Source organism: Clavelina lepadiformis, chromosome 4, assembly GCF_947623445.1.
Source record: "Clavelina lepadiformis chromosome 4, kaClaLepa1.1, whole genome shotgun sequence".
NCBI lineage: Eukaryota > Metazoa > Chordata > Ascidiacea > Aplousobranchia > Clavelinidae > Clavelina > Clavelina lepadiformis.
The window spans coordinates 22,648,540-22,670,412 of NC_135243.1; the positions used below are offsets into that span (position 1 = coordinate 22,648,540).

Genomic DNA, 21,873 nt, shown 5'->3' on the forward strand with positions numbered 1-21,873 from the left:
ACGAGTGTACGTCAGTAGGCTATTATCATAAAGTATACCGGTAGACTACCTTTGCACCAAAAAGTAGGCTATTTTTTCCTGGTTAAGGCAATTTTAAAAACTAAGTTTTCAAACATGGTTTTCAGTATCTACGTATCACCGTAGAAAGTCATCAGCAGAACTAAAGATTTCATTGCATATATAAAACTGGCTCTACACTGCACGTAGAAAATATCTTGCCGTTTAGGTAAACGGCAAATTGTATTTTTTTCGCAGACTAGCCCTGCCTGTAGCACACTGACATTTTGAATTTCTTTTTGTCTTACGTCGAACCAAGTTTTCCTCGTTGCTTAAAACTGTTTTCGAAAATTTGTAAAATTTTAACACTGCCATGCTTGTAAATTTAACAAAATTGTTCAAACGTCGTTGATCATATTTGCTCTTAACTGAATTTCAGTCATAACACTGAATTTAGGCCTATTCATTTTACTGGAAAAGTTACAAGAACTAAATCCGCTTCCTACAGCTGACACGTTGTCTCTGCTACTCGACGACAAAAGGCATAATCGTAGACTATCCCAATCCAGTACAATTGAGGTTGTCAAAAGTGCAAACAATTTCCAATAGCTACGAATAAATGCAAACATCACAGCTTGAAGTCATGTTTGCCGGTGTCTGCTGACTTAACACCTTAAGGGAAGGTTTCTATCGACTTAAAAGCTCCACAAAATGGACTTTAAAATTACAAAAGTTATTGACCAAACAAACATTTCACTGAATAAATAAAAGTTTCCTGAATCAACACGGAAAATGTTGTAAAGATATTGATATTGTTTTTTTGAAAAACCATGCGATAACCCCTGGGTGATAAATTTTCATCGTCGTATCAGCTACTGGGTTGAATATGAGCTATATTTTAACACCTAAACATAAATATGAGCTATTTTTTGCTCATCGGACTAGATGTAGGGTCGCAGGACAAGCAGCTACTAATTTGTGCTATCATCTACAACTCCAAAAACAGATGACGTACGCGAATATGACATGGCCTACGTTTTTCTTCTTCGCACCACACTGATAGGCCGCTGTAGATGTTGAAAAGTTGGCAACAAGCACTAATGCTCATGAGTAGGCGTTCAAGAGGCGTCGTAGCCTGCTTCGCTGGCCGTGACGGATGGTCAGCATGAAGCTCTGTTTGCCGACAAGCTGCATGAACAAGCGGACCTATTACCAGTCAGGGAGCTGATTCTCGAAATATTAACAACGGTAACCACTTAAAAAATAAATCACTCTTTCGTTCGAGAATTGAAAGCCATGAAAAGATTTTTCCAAGCCATGGAAACAATCAAGTGAAAATACTGCGCTAACACTGAAAGTTTCTAAAACACACACAACCTCTACACTCCTCACCTACAAAAAGATGGAAAAAGCGCGAATTTGTTTAGAATTGCATTTATTATAACGGGCAATGAATATGACGCTTACCACACAGTGAAAAACCATTAATTCCAAACGAGATGATTCGACCACAAAGATGGAAAGAAAAAGTAGCAAACGACTCCATTTGATTTCAATTAATTACACATGCGAGCAACTTACACAAAAAACTGCTTTTTATAACAACTTCTTTAGATAACTTTTTTTTTTCTAAAGATACAATTCTTTTTTGATAACATTGATACAGGCGTTTCTTTCGATAAACTTTCAAAAACGCCATCTTGAATAAACAGGTATTAACGAAGTACAACGAAGGTTACGCAATCATCGAACTAATGACGAAATAACTACCCTATTGTGATATAATAAAAGAAGCAGTAACATGACGCAGATTTCAGATGAAAAAGTAACTTTAAATACAACAAACGGCATACTTACTTATGAGTGACGTAATAAGAAAACTACAAATGGCGTTTTCAAAGTCGTCGCTTTAAAGCAGTGTTGTACTAATAATCAAAACTTTCTAACAAAATCTCAGATTTGGGAATAGGACAGATATTAAATGTTATCTTATCGAAAACAAAAACGCATTTTACCACACACAAGAAAGAAATTAAATACGAAATTTGATCAATAAGCGCGGGTTATTAAAACGACCCCTTCTGACAAAGCTGTCTTAAGCGCAATGTATTGAGCAAGGTAATGAATTATTCAAGATATATTTTGTACGTAGAAGTACGTTAGATGAAAAGTTGAAACAAAATGCCCACACATCTATACTTCGCTTAATACTGCTGAAATTACGTCATGCGCTCTCTGGAACGTAATGGAAAAGTGACGTCATAAAGCGGTGCAATTCGATTGTCATATGTCGCAAAATCATAACATTGGTAACATGACAACATACGACGACTGTATACCTCATATTGTCAGATACCAATTGTGTCCAATAAATTCGATCTTCACGAATTAAACGTACAGGTTAACAATTACGCGCTTGGCCGCAAAGAGAATCTTTAAGTGTTTTTATGACATGAAAGATTACTTGACGTCGTAAGCAGCCTACATGGAAGTAATATTGTATTCTGTTTGCTGGACTTGTAAACCATCGATAGTTAATTAAAGGAAAAATCGGCTTATTTTTTACCGCTATGTATGCCAATGTCACGTCAGTGTCATATTGCAATGAGGTTTGATCAGTTGACGCTTCACTGACGACCGTAATCAATGATTGTGACGTGATTCAAAATACAAACATCGATTTTGCTTGAAAACTAGACGGTCGTCAAACGCCGCAAGGCAAAAAGAAATACGAACAACATAATTTGAAACCGTGCCATCGTCGTAGCATATCGACGAAGTCTTTTTGTGACAGGAGAAAAGGTTTACAGAGTTGTTTACGCAAAACATAACTAACGCAGCGCTGATGCAATATCGTAAAACGGGTTTTTAAAAGCGGCATTGCACTATAAAGAGTAAAGGGCTACAGCAGTAGAAGTGGAATCGTTGCATTTCCTACTGCCGGCCTTATTCAACGAATATCGATTGCATTGCGTCGGTTCCAAGCCTGGGCAACAGGATGTGATAGGATAAATTCGGACCTTAAGGTTTGCACATTTTTCTTAACTGTTACTGGGGTATAGGCAGGCAGTTCTTTGCTAAGTTATAATGGTTGGCAGTGCTTTCACGGGTCTGGGGTCACCAGCCGGTCGCAAATAAACTCGTAAAACCTTTTGCTGTATAGAGTAGGTTGAATGCTTGAGATTTCCGCGCCCGCCTATATGTATAAAGCAAATGTCATTTATTTTGTATTAAATAGAATGAAGATGCATTTACACCTTTAACCACACAAGAGTTTAAAAATTTCAATATCAGCTCGGCTAATAATTTAATGCAAACACGAGCGATCGGTAAAACAAATTACCAGATACATTACAGTTAATTATACACCGGCTGTGACTAACGGAAAACATTGTATACACGACATATATGGAATATATGTAAATACACCTTACGTACATTAACTAGGAAGCTAAACATTATGTTGATCAATACCATCCATAGCAATGCTGAAATGAAGCTAATGAAAACGATGCGATTATGTTAAAAACAATGGATTGATCGAATAGGCGAGGGTCAATATTGCCAATATTGAGGGTTTCAACATTGTTCGACCTCAATTAACTTTATTGCATTGTTATATTACATCACACATACGTCATCCTTATTGTACTGAAAATCCTGTTCAGTTTTGCTTGGCTTTGCAATAGACTGGCGCTGTTTGACCGTGACAAATTGACTTGGAAACAAGGCTTGCTCAAATCTTCGTAACTGTAACAAAATCTGGTCGCCAATCTATTACTCTTAGGCTGGAATCCTACACGAGTGTTTCTGGTGCCGGTTGAAGGCTCTATTGCTTTGGCTTCCTGCCCGGACAATCCTGCACTACTGTCGGCTTCCCATTCTGATTGGCTGATTAGAAATCGTAGAAGGCGATGTGCGTACACCCTTGGACTCTTAACGGAAAAGTCTGCGCCGATCTGTAAATTTACATGCTGATGTATCAGTGACTGCAGTTCAACGTGAAGCATTAGATGGAAATATCTGGTGGCTTGCAAGTATGTGTTTAACTAACTAACCGCGCTGTAGGTCTGTAATCTGCATTATCACTAGCACTGGCGGCACATATGTTACTCAGAATTGAAATGCTAACAGCAGTTAACCTAAATTGCTTTACTCTCTACTACAGTATCATGGAGCTTGCTTTCATAATATTATAAATTTTACTTAAACAAATAACTCAAAATTACAACTAAGTCAAACTACCTCATTAGCTGAACTTTTATGCAAAACAACAGCACTTGGGTCTTGATAAGTTTGACGTGTATATACAGAAGTAACAAAGCAAATACTGTCAAATAACAACAAATGAGTGCACATCACACACACACACATACACACAAACAAACACACATACATTGGCTTTTGGTAGCTACCATACCCTTTCCATATCATAAGATACAAAGTGTGTAAAGGGGTGCTACAATGTGGTAAACTGTGGAGTACTGACATACTGGAGCCACTTAGAAGAGGATAAAATCAATAGGAGTGGTTAGATAAGTAAGTGTAAGGACAACTCCTTGCTTTTAGGGATATTGGTACTTCGCTTACGAGATAAGGGGAATGAAAATCAATAAATCACTAAAAGAACATGGCCAATTAACAGCAGAATAGCGAACTCTTATATCCTTCAGGTACGAAAGCCACAAAGGAAATTACACATTCTTGACTTTCCATTCAAATACAAATTATTACGACAAACAGACATTCACAAACTACATTTCGTTAAACATCGACAGAAAATGAAGTTCTGTTTTCACCAGTTGTGCCTTATATTTGATGATTATTAAGACTGGTGGCGACCATGGTAAACTTAGGTTTCGTTAAGTTAGGACAGTAGCTACAATCTACATACCCCATGCTTTGCAGTCTTCACGGCATGTGCGGCTTTTTTCTTGGTGTCGTAATGAGTCAGGATGTCGATCAAACCCATGTAATATACTTCTGACTTTGGGGCATCTGAAAATTTGGGCTTTAATTTAGTTACTTTCGTATTTTGTTCGTAAGTCAAATCCTTCTTTTTAGCCACCGTTTTCCTTGAAAAATAGGTCACTTTAACCGTAAACTTACTCTGTGCACTCTTAACCGCATAAAAGCTGTCAACAACATCTTCATCATCGAGACACCGAGAGTCTTGTCTTAACAATTCACCACTGGGGGAGTCAGGGGGTGTATTAGGCAAAGCTAAACAACAAACAAAGAAAAAACACTGAACAAGTTTTCACTTATTAATAATATTACATAAAATAGACAGTAAGTATTATTACACGTGAATGTGTAACACTCAGGTTTGTTCGTTCAGGCATGTCAAGAGTAGGGTTGAAGAGATGTAATGACTCACACTTGGGAGAAACAAACATGACATAAACTGGACTGTTAAATATAATCCGGGAAATATATGCGAAAGCTGCTTCATCGTAAAGTGCTATTTTTATTTCTTTTATAGCAAACCTGACTACATAAGCAGATCAATGTTAACATACATTAACATGGTTATGATACAATTCAAACCCAACAATTCTAGCCCTCTACCTTCTAAAAATTCAAACCCTAACTTGATTTCTTGAACGATACCGATTAACATGACTAGAAGTAACATATCACACCATTTTCCTCTTCGGCAGGGCTAACATCCATATTCCCATTCTGTTCGCCATCTATTGATGAGGCGATGTGGTCGGCATGGCGATCTGTCCGCTCGCAATCGTGGATGCCAACTAACAGGCTGTAGTCCATTAATTTTAATGATGCAAGAAACTGAATCAAAAAGCAAGTTATATTTAGAATGTGAGCATCATGAAATTCAAATTTTCAACTCGCCTTTTGCATAATAATGCTTAGGCTATGTTAGACTTGGATATAAAGGGAAAGTTATTCAGCAGTACATGGAAATGTATTCTAAACATGGTGGAAAGCATTTGCTAATTAATACTTTAACAATTCCCTCTACAATTTCTAGAATTGCCTAGGGCTGCAAGAAGCAAAGCATGTACCAGAATTCTGTTGACTTAATCAGCACATGCACAGCATGATGAGCAACGAAAAACAATTTTGCTATAAACACAAAATTATCAAAGTATATATGTTACCTCAATGTCACTTTTCAATTTTGAGAGAAAATCCTCCCGGCTTTCTCCATCGAGGTAAATCTTCACGTTGTCTTTGACAAAATCGTTATCCTTGAAAGTTGGAAATTCCTTCTTCTTTTCTTTGTTGCTTGCTTCTCTCTGAACAGTCGAACCCTGATGAGAAAGAAGTTCATAGAAATCAGATGACAACCCAAACGATATCAACTGTAAAGTGACAAAGGCAACCACTACGTAGATTATAATATGAACAGGTTTCTTTGGTTTAAGACCAATAAACACCATTACTGTTTAAGTCAACCATGTTTGGTTAATTTTTGTACATTGTTGCATGACGCAATGGCACCAATATGCAGAAATCATTTTAATTTTGAGCAGGTTTACAACATAAAGCCACCTTTATCAGATAGCGTAAACAATTTTAGCAAAATAGGTTTAACAGGTGCTAGTACAAGAAAATGGTTGACAAGCATATCACTACCTTCAAGTCATATTTCTTGTGAGCCTTGAAATGTGAACTGAGCACGTTCCGTGTGACCATCATGTAATGCTCAGCCCCATTCAATGTGAGTCGGTACATGCCGAGATATTGCGGCAATAAGGTTTTTCGGTTGCGCTCCACAACAAACTGAAAGTGAAATATTTAAAAGTTTATTGTCAGCGACCAATTCATACTTGTCAGCTGGTTAATAAAATATGACATTTAATTAAAATTAAAAGCAGTGCGATCTTAAATATGAAACTGAAATCATCAAATACAACACTGAGGCAGCATTAAAGCCACAAACTGAAACAAAGTAAAGCTGGCAGCTTTTTATAGCTCTTTAAACACAGTTTGTGACACAGATGACTAATTAGAAATGTTTTGATACTTATGACATATTTTGTGCAACAAAATGAACAATAAACAAACAGCGTTTCGCTTCCATTTACAACACTTCCTGACTGAGCGGACCACAAACTCAATGGGAAAACGCAATTATAACCATAAAAAAGTTTGTATTATTTTGCTACTGATGTTAGGATTAAAGTAAACTAATAAATCTTTGTCAATTTGCAAAAATACAGAATGAAAGTGTCTGGGAAAGCATTTAGTTCATTCTCCGACTCCTGAGACTTCTCAGACTTTCCTTGTTTCCACTAAAACTAATAAACTCATTTTTAACATACAGTAAAACCTCAGAAGTTGAATGGCACAAAACCAAAACCCCTCCAATTCTGAATAACTATTTCAAGAAAACTTTGCCCCACAATTCAAATCCGTTTCATCGGATATGAAAGCAACTGGCAATTCAACATGCATATTTATGAGCACACAAAATATTCTTGTAGTGCATATTTTCACTGGAAACAAAACTTACGAATACAGTTTCTAGAATTTTTTTGCTTTATATATATTCGTTGTATTTATGTATAGTTTTGCATTTACTGCAACTGTTACAGTTATTTACGTCTGGTATAACTTTAGATACATATATAATCAATTTTTTCTCTTCCAAATTCGTGGTACAGATGTTTTTGGTGATTAGGGAATAGATTAATGCAACTTACACTGCTAATGAGCTTTAATAATTTTTTTAAATTCTAGCAAAAATTAAGATCAAATTAAACGCGAAGAAGTTTGAGGATAAACAACAAACAAACAAACAACAAACACAATTTTGCTTTATATAAGAGACAGAGAGAGCTAGGTTTCTATCAAGTTTTCTTTGTTTTATTTCATGCTTCGTTCTACCAGCCATACTTTTTTAACATTCTTTTGTGCCGCTAACTCATTTCTGTTGCCGGCATGTTTATATAGTTGATATATTCATTTTCATCAGTTAAAGTTTCTTAAGTCACAAGAGAATTTAAAGAGAACCCTGAAGGAAAAAGTGTTAAAACCACTGGCATAGAACCAGCTGCTGAGCATAATGGTTCAAATAAATTGGTTTGATAACAGTTAAAAAAGGAAAAGTTTGGAAACTTGCGTGAAAACTATGACTCTCTTTAGTACTACTCGTCGCAGAGCAAAGAGAAAGGAGCAACAAAGCTAAAGTCACTTCAAATGCAATAAAGTTATTTCTGCACAATTTTCCAGGTTGTGAGCTGCTGTAACAACCGGAAAGGGGTATCGAACAATAAATTGCCCAATTCACATTTAGTTTTTCAGCAGAATTTCATACCAAGTATTTCAAACCAGGAGCAGAATAAACAGAGATATATACTTGTGCACTGCCAATACTTTACTATTACATTTCTATCATTTCCATCCTTATACTTATACATGAGTGCATGTAACTTTCAAAAAGCAATGTACAGGGACTCGGAGAACATATTACTCTGCAATTTTAAGATTCACCGGAAACTGAAGGTTTAAAATTAAACAGAATTACATTTTAGAAGCTGTGCAGCAGATTAATAAAATTAACTGTGATGCAACAATCAACATGATACATTAAAATAACCAATAAAGCATTTTGAGATGTTAATAGTGTAACATAAGGCTAAATAACCAGCAGAACTATAACAAAAAAGGCATTAAGAAAGTTTAATAACCGTTACGGTTATTCTCAGATCTATACCAGTAAGACATACACTCTGGGTTGCATTTGCCAGTTCTATTTTTAAATACGAAGACAAATTAGCACGCTTGCATATGCCAGTCATATAGATATTAAAACTCATACAGCTGAAGCAGGCAATCGTAAATATTTACAGGAAATTGCGTTGCATTTCAATTAGCACAATTAAGCCAGATGGCAGGCATTGCACATGGTTGTATGATAAGCCTGCTGGGCTTGGACTTGTCTTAAAATTTAAAGTGACCAAAGTCCTCAAACAACACAGCGCACCATACCACTGTTAAAAACCAACAAGCATTGCACACCAAAAAAACTTTCAGTGTAAGCAGCATAAGGGGATCTAGCAATTTTGTCTTCTCATGGCCTAAAATAATAAACTTTCTATGGGGTTTTGTACAAGGCATTTAAAGCATTATTGTTATTTTGATAATTTCCAAACTTTAAACGTATTGTGCCAGAAGGCGCTTTTTCCTCAGTCAATGTAATAAGCAGCTTCCTGAGCACCAGTACATACATCACACAATTACTTCCATGGCCATCTTAATTTTGGGTCGTTTTTAAAAACTATTAATCATAGGCAAACAACAGTGAAACCAGGACAACTGTTTGTGATACAAAAAAAACACTAAATCGACTAATGGCTAAGGACAGAGTGTATTATCATAAATAATTATATATTTTAAATTCTATTCGGTCACGATTTCACAAAGGTCTGTATAGAGATTAAGCTTTGAATTTGAAATGTAATAAAAGTTTTTACCACGCTCTTAGAAAAGGTTCCTCACCTTGTACACAATGTGTGCCTCACCCAGTACTAAAGGCCTTTTCAATAATTTTAAATATAAATAGATGTATTGTTAGTGCTAGGTATTATGCCTAATACCTGTAATTTATCATAGAGACTTATCATACAACACATGCCATAATGACAAGTTGGACACTAACAAAAATGTCCCGTAAAAATATCATGATTCAAGAAATATACAAATCAACAACACAGCAATCTTACTACTGGAATTATAATATCAAATGATGAAATTTTGTGATATATGACATATCAACTGCCTCAGCCATGAAAGCAACATACATTGTAAACGACAAGGGCTGTTAACCAAGCCAACTGTACACACACCACACATAACATTTAAAAAATAAATTGCCAAAATTTAAACAGATACATCAAAAGACTAAGAAGTAAAACCATGCGACTCGATAACAAGATATCTGTTGGTGACTTCTCACAAACCTGGTGGTATTTTGGTAGCAGACCGTGCATTTCTGCGATGTCTTCACTGGATAAGGTCTTGATGATGAATTTCCGATCGCAAGAATGAAGGAATTTTGACCCCGACCTTCCCTTGTCTTCGACTCTCACTGGTTGGCTCACGCACAAGGAGTTCTGTTGACGATCAAACCTTATTATTCTCCTCGCGCTTGTCGTAATGAACATCGAAGCTTGCCAGTAGCTATATACATAGCTTTAATGTGCTACCATTGCTACTTGATACTTATTCTTGCTTCCATAGAGAGGAATAGACTATGTATATAAAATATTAGGCTATACTAGATATATCCAGTGCTAGAGCTAGAAACCATTTTTTTTAAATAGGTTGGATAGTTATTACATGATTTCCGGACATTTCTCTAAACGTCATATCTAGCATTCGTACCTTGTCAAAAACATGGTTGAATATTTTAACTACAGCCTTGCAAGTTATATGGTACTATGACACTTTATCGAAAGACACTTTATCGAACGACAGTTAATCGAACCGACAGTTGATCGAACGACACTTTATCGAACCGACAGCCGATCGAACGACATTTTATCGAACCGACAGTTGATCGAACGACACTTTATCGAACCGACAGTTCAAGCAAGATTTTTGCGTGCTTCTCAAACATTGAGACAATAAGCCATTGTGATGTGCGGTCTTTGTAATGGTGTACATTAATGAATTGTGATGTATATATCATAAAGTTGACGATTTATATTTTATATCTATATTTTATATTTCCATCATAAAGTTGACGATTTATATTTTATATCTATATTTTATATTTCCATCGTAAAGTTGACGATTTATATTTTATATCTATATTTTATATTTGTATCATAAAGTGTACGATTTTGCATGGCGGCCGGCCGGCCCGCCCACATATTAATAAGATATCACAAGAATACGCACGAGAATCACTAAGTACGAGATTGTCTGTACAGTAGACTAGACTAGTCATTATAGATACAAAGAGTACCGACCCCGCACACACATTTGCAATCGTTAATTACTAGAAAACTATGCGTCGTAGACTGATGAGATTTTTACAGGTTAGTAGAAACATCAACTGGCTTCCTGTATACATCATAATTGTAAAACTAAAGAAAGTGAATTTAGTGTAAATTAGGTATTTCTAAAAGTGACACATTTCTAGAAATTCTTCTTGTTACACCGTGCCCCCGCTGTGAGAAGAGAACGAAAGAGAATAGTTAGTCGAGTTATTGGTGCGTAAATGAGTTAACGAAAACGTTACGCTTCAATGCGGAAAGAGAGCAAAATTATATAAATATCACAATATCTCAAAAATTACAAAATCCAACTTTATCAAACAAACATGGACAGATAGCTGAACATTTTTTATGAAAAGTCACCAAATTTCAATTTTCTACAGCAAACAATGCAACTGTACGCCACGTTTTGCTATGACTGTGTGCGGGAGAAGCAACAGTCGATTCGATCAACTGTCGCTTTGATCAACTGTCGGTTCGATAAAGTGTCGTTCGATCAACTGTTGGTTCGATAAAGTGTCGTTCGATCAACTGTCGGTTCGATCATCTGTCGTTTCGATCATCTGTTGTTCGAGTAAGTGTCGTTCGATAAACTGTCATTCGATTAAGTGTCGTTCGATAAAGTGTCTTTCGATTAGGTGTCGGGTCACGAAGTTATATACATCTATTTATTTTAAGACATGTCAAAATGAAACCAGACAAAGTTCATGTTTTTCTCCAAATAGTGAAAGTTTTGAAGTAAATTATGCTTAAACATTTTAAATTTAAGAAAATGTTTATTTAAAGACTTCCTTTGGCAAAATACTTGCAATTTAAACACACGACATTAAGTTTAAATTATATAATAGACAATAGGCTATTAATTTTAACGGACAACCATAACCATAAACTAAGCACTAAACTTTGCTATTGTAAATTATCAACTTTGATGTCTATGCATAAATTAATCCCAAACTGAGCAAATTTAAACTTACGACGTAATCTTTGTCATCGATTCCAAATATTTCTCTTAACTTTTTGAATACAAGTGGACAATACTCCTTGACTTTGAAATGACTGGGAAGATTTTCTCTACAAAATTATTACAGACATATTTTTACAAAAATCATTTTAACTAAATACCACATACAATTCCTGCAAATATCTACGATTACACAAGCATAATTACAAAACTATATGATTTCTAGATAGCTTGCTTACTTATTGAAAATGTGGTTGTCAATTTTTATTTTTGAAAATGCTTTGAAATCATCAGGCATAAGCATGAGCGGCATCCTCATATTGGACAGTTCTTTTGTCTAAACATGAACATACTGACATTATTCAGTAGTTTTATAAAAACCTATCAACATATGCTTGTATTTCAACTGCTGGATTTGCAATATCAACCAGAGTAGCATTTTTTCACTAAAATATAGGCATAACAGAGAGTAAATAAGACCCATGCGTCTGCTTGAGTCATGGAAAGTTATGAAGTCATGACATGATAACGTTGAGGTAAAGTTTGCATCCCACAAAGCCTAAGCTCAGCACCAGATTAGCGACAAATAAGTACGTAAAATGTAACTAATGTCGCGACCTTACCTAACAGTATTACTGCCCACACAGTTTAAATTTATAGCACATACATTAACGTAACAATCAATGCAACTGACTAAAGTTAACAATTAAGCCTTTTGAAACCTATTTAATCTTTAAACAACAAAACAACAACCGGTGGTTTTAGATTTCGTTACCGTGCTAATAAGCATAAAAATCACCTATAAACCTGTGCTTCACATAAGATATCTTTATAACAACAATAAAAGTACATTTCTGAATATGACACGCAATAATAGAAATGTTTACAAAGTAGCCTATGAGTTGAACTAGGCCTATCAGAATCAGTGTTAATAAATAGTACAGGAATATTACTATCACACATAGTGCTGTCACAATGACAACAAAAAAGTTTTTAAAATGGGGACGAAAAAATGTAGAAGAAATCTGGTACGGTGCATAATATATAAATAAATCTTTATAACTTTAAAATGTAGTTGATATAAATATCAATGTTCAACATAACTTTGTTTAACATACTACCAGTATATATATAATTACTAGAGCAAGTTTTTGCAACTTTTTTTACAGCTTCCGACAGCTGCTTAAATACTCATTTATGTAGTACGATGTTTCAGGTCGTTCTCAAGAATTTTATAGTGCAACTTTTTGCAACTTACTTCGTTTTTACATGCAACTTTTATCACGTATTGCACAAAATTTTATTTGGATCATCGATTCGAATTGAATAGTGACCTAAAAGCAATTGTAGAAAAGACCCGGCCAGACATCCAAAACTGTTGCCAAATTGTTAAATTGCCAAGCAACTTCATGCACTGTGGAATGAAGTTTTAGCATGCTATGCAAACTGTTGGCAAAGGATCGCCATTTCTCCCCAGATAATGTTTGGAAATATTTAGCATTATATATAAATAGATCGTTTGAGTAAATCACTGTCTTTTAAAATGCTTGTGCATAAATGCAACTTTTTACTGCAACTTTTTTTTAAAATACATGCAAATTTCTCACGACTTTAATGCAACAAAAACTTGCCCTAATAACAACTAAAGAAGCTATACTTATGCACCGATCGAGTATTGAGGAAATAAGTTATTCCATAATCTTTTTACTATTAGCTTACAACTTCTTCACATTCAGGCCTTCATATTGGCTAGCTAGACTGTCAAGTGTGGCTATGCTTATAATAAACCAACAAAGAAGTTGAGTTGTCGAGTTGTTTGAACGTTAATAACAAATAAACAAGTAACTAAGGCTTTGATGCACGCCATTAACCCAAAACTTGCATCTTTGCAAGCATGATTTTTTATCGAAAACTGCCGTACTTTCCAGTTTGGCCCTTAATTGCAGAAAGTAAAACATTAACTAAGAATTAATTAACAGAGCATAAGATATTAACTTTTCATGAACTTAACAATGAGTGTAACTGAAAAACTAAAACTTATTTTACCAAGCCAAAAATTATACAACGAAAACAACAATTAGTCATTCACTCACCGTGTGATTAACTGCCCACATAAAAACGCTGATAAATGGTTCGCTGGCACGGAACAGTTTCTGCTTCTGTTTTTTAAAATGTTTCTTCCTCGACTTGAGTTTAAGCTGGTTGACGTCTTTCGCCATAGCCGCGGTGTTACTTGCCATAACAGACTGAAAGGTTACTGCCAGCCACAGTGGCTTTTATATCACGTTATAAATTGAAAACAGCTCAATTTGCTCCTTGTTTATTTCTTATAAAACGCCCACGACCGATAACGCAATTTAGGATGCGATTTGGCAGCTCGATCTACTACGTAGCTGCCTTTTTTTCTTCACCATTTTTTCTAGAGTTTCCCCATGCAAATAATACAAATACACCGAACTATTATTTGTGTAATAGTTCCGTGTATGGTACGGGTGAAAATTATATACGGAATAAACGATACAACCATGAAGCTAACAATCTAATTACTGCAAATCTTTAGAGTTATACCTAAACCATTACATATCACACCATATTGGTAATAAATTAACTTATTTATCTCAATTTGATACGTTTGTGTAAATGTCTAATAAATGATATGGTCGTGTGGTATGGTACGATAATCTTTTCGCTTGGACTGAGGAAAGTTTTTGTACGACTTAACCCAGCCATGATTCTTCATTGCTCGAGATACCGAGTTCGTCATATTTTATATTTTATATCGCATTATCTGAGTTTAGAATTGTCCACCAGGTTCACTGAACCGGAGCAAACGTCGTTAATGCCTTGCCAAGGTCATTACAACGGGAGCGCCACTTTGAATAAAACACAAAACACGGCATGAATTATTACAAGCCTCGCATTTTAAGCTTTTAACTACTCGGCTATCGAGTCAATTAATTTGGGAAATTTTGGAAGCTGGAGAACGCTTTATTTCAGTTGGGTAGCGCAGAGGTTTGAATATCCGGCTAGCAATTTAGTTCAATATCTGGCCGCGCTAGACTTTCGTTGTAACGCTACTTGGAAAATTATTAACGATATTTTGCCGATTATGCTTGTTCTGTGGACTGGTATGAAAATTTTGAAAATCTGACCAATGACATATTATTATGACAAAGAAATTCGTTTGCTTGTGCACTACTTGTGTGAAGTATTACACAATAAACTCATCTGTCATAAAGACCGCATATGTTGGCGGTAATTGTTTGAATATGAGCGAGGATGATTGATGGTTGATAACTTGTTTTACTTCTGCTTCGATGTTATGAGTTTTCATTTCTCAAATTGCGTGACTATGCTGTTAGTTGCTTGAATTCTGTCTATGCATATTACTAAATTATAAAGTTCCCATTTTATTTATTATAACACAAAGGCTTTTGCCTTCGGGCAAATCTTGCTGAATGTTACATAGCGCTGTAGTAACCAGTGAAATCGATCACGTAAAAAGGGAAGATTATAAACATTGCATCGATATATATATGGCACACCAGTTCAAGCGAGGTAATTTATCTGACGTCATTAAGGAAAACTCAAGTCTGGTAAACAACTGAATTACAAGACCCCACATTAAATTCCAAACATCTCGAAAACAACTCGTGACTCGTGACGTAATCGTCACATTATAACCTTTGCTATAAAAAATAACCTAAAAAATTATGATTTGGATCCGTTATTTCTAATTTGCATCATGATAGTTTTACTTATTTTTTATTGTAACAAGACCTTAGCTTTATTTATGTAAGATGAAACAGAATAAAAAAAGTCTATGACTGGACAAATCAGGTTTGCTCAAACAAATCTACTTGCAGTATTTGTTAAATGTTTTACAAAAACTCAGAAAGATCAACCACAAAATAGATGTATTTTGTATTTAGAAACAATCATTATATACAAATTACAAATACATACATTTTTGGCCAAACGAACAACAAAAAAGTATCAAGTATAGGTGTTGGTTACGAATGTAATCAGTGATATATTCATTTTAATTGATTGATTAAATCATACAAAATCAAACCTTGAGAATTTTATTTTTATCATTCACTAGTCTTGCAATATTTTAATAAGTAACAACCACCAAAATTTCCAAACCCTTCATTTCTAAAATCGGTTCCTTTTTACTGTGTAAAAATTGTGTGATTTGGCTCAACGAAAGTAATTTTCAACGTTTTCCTATCTCAGCTGACCGTTCACCGCGAATCGTTCAAAAATATAAAGTCGAAGTCGAAGTCGAAGTTGTATTTTGATCGTTGTTTCTAACGTTAAGTATTCTTTGTCATGTACATTATTGTAATGATATTGATGTATGGTTGTGTTGGGCAAGCCTATAGTAACTAGGCTTTACTGTAACTGTGTAACAGTTTAAGTTTAGGAAATAAGCAATCCTGTTTGGTTATTATATTGTCAGAATGTAGGCTATTAAACTTACAAGCTTTGTGAAAATGCTGAAATATCAGTGGATGGTAAAGACTCGCCTACCGAGCATGGGTGACCACGTTACTAAGCTCTTTTTCTGTGGTGAAATATTAAGCGACAGTAGTTTTTCAACTTTCTCACCTAGTAGGCTATTTCTAGCAAAGCGTTCATACCAGCAAATCATTCAAAAATAAAGCCAAAATTATATTTAGGTCGTTGTTTGTGGATGATGTATACCGAAGGGCGTAGATTTAATAGGTAGGTTAATAGGTAATAGGCTTGGGTTTTATAAATTCAGTTCTAAATAACATACCGGTATAGGCCTATTTTTAATGCTTAACTCATCGGTTTAAACATACGCACCTAAAACACTTAGTCTAGCCTAGACCTATAAAAAAGATCATACGCTAGGCTAGGGCTAGCCCATGGTGGAAAGTGTGGCAACTTCATGCATTAAGTTCTTTAATGTGCACGCCGAACTTTTACATTCAAGCTGATGTATATATAATAAAAAAACAAAGAAAAGGTGATCGTTTAAACTCCGATTTAATAAAAATAAACAAAGAATTGAGGCTTTGGTGTTATCAAAAAACAAGTTCATAAACTTCAATCAATAACTAGAAAACACTTTTCCAAGAAATTATGTAATGGTATTAAAAATGCCACCCAGGCCGCTACACTCCTTTTGGAAAGTTTGCTTTCAGAGCACCAGATAAATGCGACAAGAAATGTAATGCGAAAAATTGCACCACACCAGTGTAAGGCTTATAGTATAGGGCAAAACAGTAATTCTATGCCGGAAAAGCGGTGCAGAAGCCAACTTTCTATCATCATGTGTTCTTTTCTGTAGAGGTGCACACCATCACGCCAAAATTGACGTCTTTCCATGCACGATTTTTTGGCAAAAACTGCCGTACTTTCAAGCCGGACCCATAGCTAGGCTATATTTTGAATGCTTTGTCATGCATTAATGGTAGGGTAACTTTTACTTTTGCACTCCGATATCAGGATCAAGTATTGAGGAATTATTACCTTGTAATTTCTTTTCTATTTCCACATAACTCCTTTTCAATCAGGCCTCGAAGTCGGAGTACAAAAGTATAAAAGACCCGTAGTGGTAAATAACCAACCAACTTATTAACCTCAATAATATTGCTATATTGGGTTATAGCCTAAAGTATAAGTCTAACTGTGTAGCATTTGCATTTGAAGCTCATCTTGTTTTGTTATTAAACATACCTCAAAATGTCAGTGCATGACAAAGACTCACCCATCCCTTCTGTTAATGAAAGACTTGGGCAATTGAGGCCATCGCGAGAATTGCTGGAATATTATAGGAAAAAAGTAGCCGAATTCGACAATGAACATGAAGAAATGTCAAAGAAACTGGACAAGTACAAAGGCGGTTACGAAGACCAACATCGTATGGAATGCGAGTTATCACAAAGAGAGCAAGAGATTGCAGATCTTCAGAAAGCGATAAGTGATTTACAGGTATGTGTGTGCTTACAATTCACACATACTAGCAAACATTTTTGAATATAAAGTTTATTTTAATTACCACTTTGTCCTGAACTCATTTTTGCAATTGTGATTATTGTCAATCAAGGAAAATCGTTTTTTTAACAGGTTTGTGTGTTGCAAGAACGGGAGCAGGTTTTACGCCTCTATTCTGAAAATGATCGTCTCAAAATTCGTGAAGTCGGTGATAGAAAACGGATCCAACAGTTAATTGCAATTGCAGGACCTGCAGCAGCGGAGGTTTCTTTAAAACAACAATAGCTTCCAATAACAATAACTTTCCTTCCCAATTTATTTAATATATTATATGAATTTTTATACAAGAAACTTTTAGGTGTCCTATTTTCACAAAGAGCCACCTGCAAAGATTAATATTCCACAAAAGGAACCAAAATCTCGACACCCACATGAAGAAGACCAACCAGTTAAACATAAGGTCATTCTGCGCTTATTTATTCATTGCTTAGCTGTTGCATGGTTTGCATGCTTTTACTTGTCTGACCTTGTCATTGTGTCCAGCAAATGGATCTTGTAAAATGTAAATTTTCACGTAAGAAAATACTATATGATACTACTCTATGTTAATATAAATGACGCCACGCTTATGTAAAATAATTTTTCTTTAATTAGTCGTCAAGAGCAGCCAAGCGTGTAACAATCAATGAAAAAAAATCACCGAGACCGGCTTCAGACGACAACCAAACACTAGCACTTCAGGTAGAAGCCCTGCAAGCCCAACTTGAAGAACAGACTCGACTTGCAAGAGACCAGGTAAGAGTAACCTGCATAAAGATTTTATGCTTTTATGTATATTAAAAACAAGTCGTTTTTTATTCTGTGAAAATCGTACAATTTTTTATGAGTGATCTTGATCAGGTCAATTCGTTGCTCGAGGAACGACGCATTCAACAGGAGGAGGCTGATCTGCAGCGAGAACGTGATCACGATCGATGTGAAAGATACGCAGCCAGATTACGTGACACCCAGGTAGTGAAACTTGGCAGTGATTACGTGGGTTAATTTTTGATATGTACGCTGTGTATACACATAATAACTCAACAGGCGATAATTTTATTTCTGTAATATTGGTTACTCCATTAGTAGTATTACACTCTACGTGAGACAAAAGAATTATTACATGCCTTTTCTACTGGTAGTTTTATTTGCAAGTCCCCAGAATCTGCCATACAGCTTAGTTATATGCTGAAGTAATCCTCTATGATCTTATGTTACTGAAGCAATCCAACCTTTACTTTCCAGAATCTTCTCTACGAGAGCACACAGGACATCCTAAGTCTGAAGCAAGTCCACCGAAATGAAGAGAAACGTTGGATGGCTGAAAAGGACAAACTCTTACAAGGTTTCTGCGTTTTCTTCATGATTTATGAGTCCGTAATCACCATACACGTACTTGTCAGACAAATGTAAATTGACCATGCTAATTGTTTATTTGATTTTTATTTTTAGACATGGATGTTTTACGTGATCAGGCCGACTTGGCACAGAGGCGCTCAGATGATCCAAAGCGTCCTCAACTGTCAGCGTTTTCCATCGCACAAGCTTGCGTGACAGATTACGAGTCCAGGCAGCAACTAGAAGCAGAGATAAAAACGCTGGAACAACAACTGGAGCAAGCGGGGAAGTTAGCGGACATGTACAGGGAGCAATGCATCCAGGCGGAGGATGAACTGGGAAGAGTGAGGGAGGAGACGGAAGTCCACAGGTGAGTTGCTCTATTTGAGCTTGAAATTAATTATTTAGCCTGTTTTATGTGGACATGGCTTTCATTTTCAATTTTGCAGCAGTCAATGCATGTTTTGTTGCAAAGATCTGCGATTTAATCGGTCCTTTCAACTTCGAGTTAACGGACTTCCACTTAAATGCCTTCATCATATGACTGCACTGATCTCACAGTTATCTATTTGTGCTTAGGGACATTTTCAAGGAGAGATCAGAGAAGATTGCAAAGAGGTTGGAACTGATGACGGTACGATATGCAGCTCTGGAGAAGAGAAGAGTTTCTGAAGTGGAAGGGTTTAAAACCGATGTTAAGAATCTCAGGAAGAGACTTAAAGATGTGGAGAAACAACTTTATAAGGTAAAGTTTCGAGATCGACTTGAAACTCTAGTGTGTACTCAGATACCAGTGGTATCATACCACACTAAGTGCTTCACTTATGCTTAAGTGGTGATTGGTTAGGAAGTATTTCTTAACTAAAAGCACACTGAGGCATGCATTTTAGTGTAAAAATGCTACTTGTCATCATATTTTATATATAACTATAAGTTTGAAATATAGTTGTCTTAAAATTAAAAAAATTATTGTATTTTCTCAACTGAACACAAGTGATCAAGTATCAGGTTTAGAAACGAAAATATGTAAATTTCCAAGGTTAATATTTATTAAAGGCTACTGTGTTATATGGAATTCTTATACAAAATCAGCATATTCACCAATAACTGACATTTCTGACTGGAGATTTCAATAATGTTGATACTCCTTTAAACAGCTTAAGTTAGAGAATTAAAACTTTGAAAACGTGTTTAAACAACAACTATTTTTAATGTCTTCAGGTAACGGTCGGTGGGCCGGTGTCAGACACTCATATACTTCAGACTGTCCACGCCACCGCTGGGCGCTCGAGAGCAATACAGAACGAGTTGAAAACATTAAAAACGAAACTCTATCACCTTGAAGGCGACCTCAGAGGGATTTACTAAAGATAAACGTGATATTGACGTCACATCAATCATTTTAGAGTTTACCTTAGAAATATACAACTTTTCGCTCATTTCAAAGCTATTTTAATTATCTCGTGTTGATTGTAGCAGCCTGGTTTACGCGCGAGAATTTAGAAATTTTAGAGAGGTATTTTTTGTGTTTTAACTGTGTATGACTTTGCTGATATCGTTTCAAAGCGTATAATCCTGACAATGGTTATCAGTCGTGCCTTACCACGGCATTATCTGACGACAACCGTCAATAAAACATGACTTACATCATCATGTGGATACATGGCTCACATATCGTATAAGGCCACCACCGTGAGTCGAGTCATTTTGTTTTTGTTGCAACTCGAAACGTGCATTGGCGTAACTGTAAGGAGAATTAAACATTGTGCAACTTTCTTACGTCAGGGGTCAAAATAGACGTGATGTAAGTTGTCAGTAATCGTTATGACGCAAAGCCGTTTATGATGCGGTTAAAGCGTTACGGTGATTTGAAAACATAAACATGACCTTTAAAATGAGTGTAAGTGGGCAGATAAAATTGAATCGAAGTAGGTGACTTTGTCGTTACGTTGTGCCACGCAAATAAAGAAATTTCTCTCACTAACAACTCAAGACTTAAATGATAAGAGTATCAGTTTGTAAGATTTCACTGTGACCTTTGAGGTGTCAACATCTTACAACAGACAGTTTGCAAATAGCTTTAAACTGTCATTTCAGTGCAGTCTAATTCTATTGGTATGTAGTCGTTTTAAATGCGAGATTTGATCTTTTCTGAGCAAAATCGGGAGTAATTTGAGCAAGTTATCCTGCAGATGACAATGAGTCACCCAATGAAGCAATGAATTTTCACAGCGGTAGAAGATCGGAAATGTCAATTACGTGAGTGAGGTCACATTTATCACTGCAAATGCACTTCGTAGAAAGTTCGTAATTAGTGGTTCGATGATAGGCTTAAAACAGCACATTGATTAGCTCCATAATTTCGTCACGTGTGCTAAATCCTTTAAGCGGCAGACAATAATTGTGTGATTGTGTTATTATGCCAGTACCCTATTATGTTCGATTTACGGCCGCAATGAACTTTGTAAAGCAAAGTATTGAGAGTTACGAGTTATATTTAGAACGTAGACAAGAGTTGAAAACATTTTATAAACCAGAGGTTTCGGTCGATATTAAAATCGTTCTCAAAATAGACTGAAGTTTTGAATTCTG

General features: G+C 35.7%; 2 protein-coding genes across 4 annotated transcripts; one reads left to right on the forward strand and one right to left on the reverse strand.

The window, feature by feature from the left end:
- Window positions 1-1,415: 1,415 nt before the first annotated feature.
- Window positions 1,416-14,300, reverse strand: LOC143451538 (phosphatidylinositol 5-phosphate 4-kinase type-2 alpha-like). 3 transcript variants are annotated; one of them, XM_076952160.1, is made up of 10 exons: window positions 14,028-14,300; window positions 12,174-12,271; window positions 11,948-12,044; window positions 9,933-10,085; window positions 6,604-6,750; window positions 6,126-6,278; window positions 5,643-5,793; window positions 5,107-5,220; window positions 4,892-4,995; window positions 1,416-3,193 (listed from the first exon to the last, which is right to left on the reverse strand). In XM_076952160.1, the coding sequence occupies exons 1-10, from the start codon at window positions 14,172-14,174 to the stop codon at window positions 3,101-3,103; spliced, it is 1,257 nt and encodes a 418-aa protein (XP_076808275.1). In that variant the 5' UTR covers window positions 14,175-14,300; the 3' UTR covers window positions 1,416-3,100. The 3 variants fall into 3 exon arrangements, with proteins under 3 accessions (XP_076808275.1, XP_076808276.1, XP_076808277.1); XM_076952161.1 differs by lacking the exon at window positions 14,028-14,300 and adding an exon at window positions 13,600-13,912; XM_076952162.1 differs by lacking the exon at window positions 14,028-14,300 and adding an exon at window positions 12,558-13,562.
- A 2,017-nt stretch (window positions 14,301-16,317) lies between these two features.
- LOC143453174 (coiled-coil domain-containing protein 77-like) lies at window positions 16,318-21,060 on the forward strand. Its single transcript, XM_076954349.1, has 9 exons — window positions 16,318-17,901; window positions 18,037-18,168; window positions 18,263-18,364; window positions 18,559-18,699; window positions 18,805-18,915; window positions 19,189-19,288; window positions 19,396-19,651; window positions 19,861-20,026; window positions 20,503-21,060. Exons 1-9 carry the CDS (start codon window positions 17,653-17,655, stop codon window positions 20,647-20,649), a joined length of 1,404 nt encoding a protein of 467 aa, XP_076810464.1. The 5' UTR covers window positions 16,318-17,652; the 3' UTR covers window positions 20,650-21,060.
- Window positions 21,061-21,873: the final 813 nt, after the last annotated feature.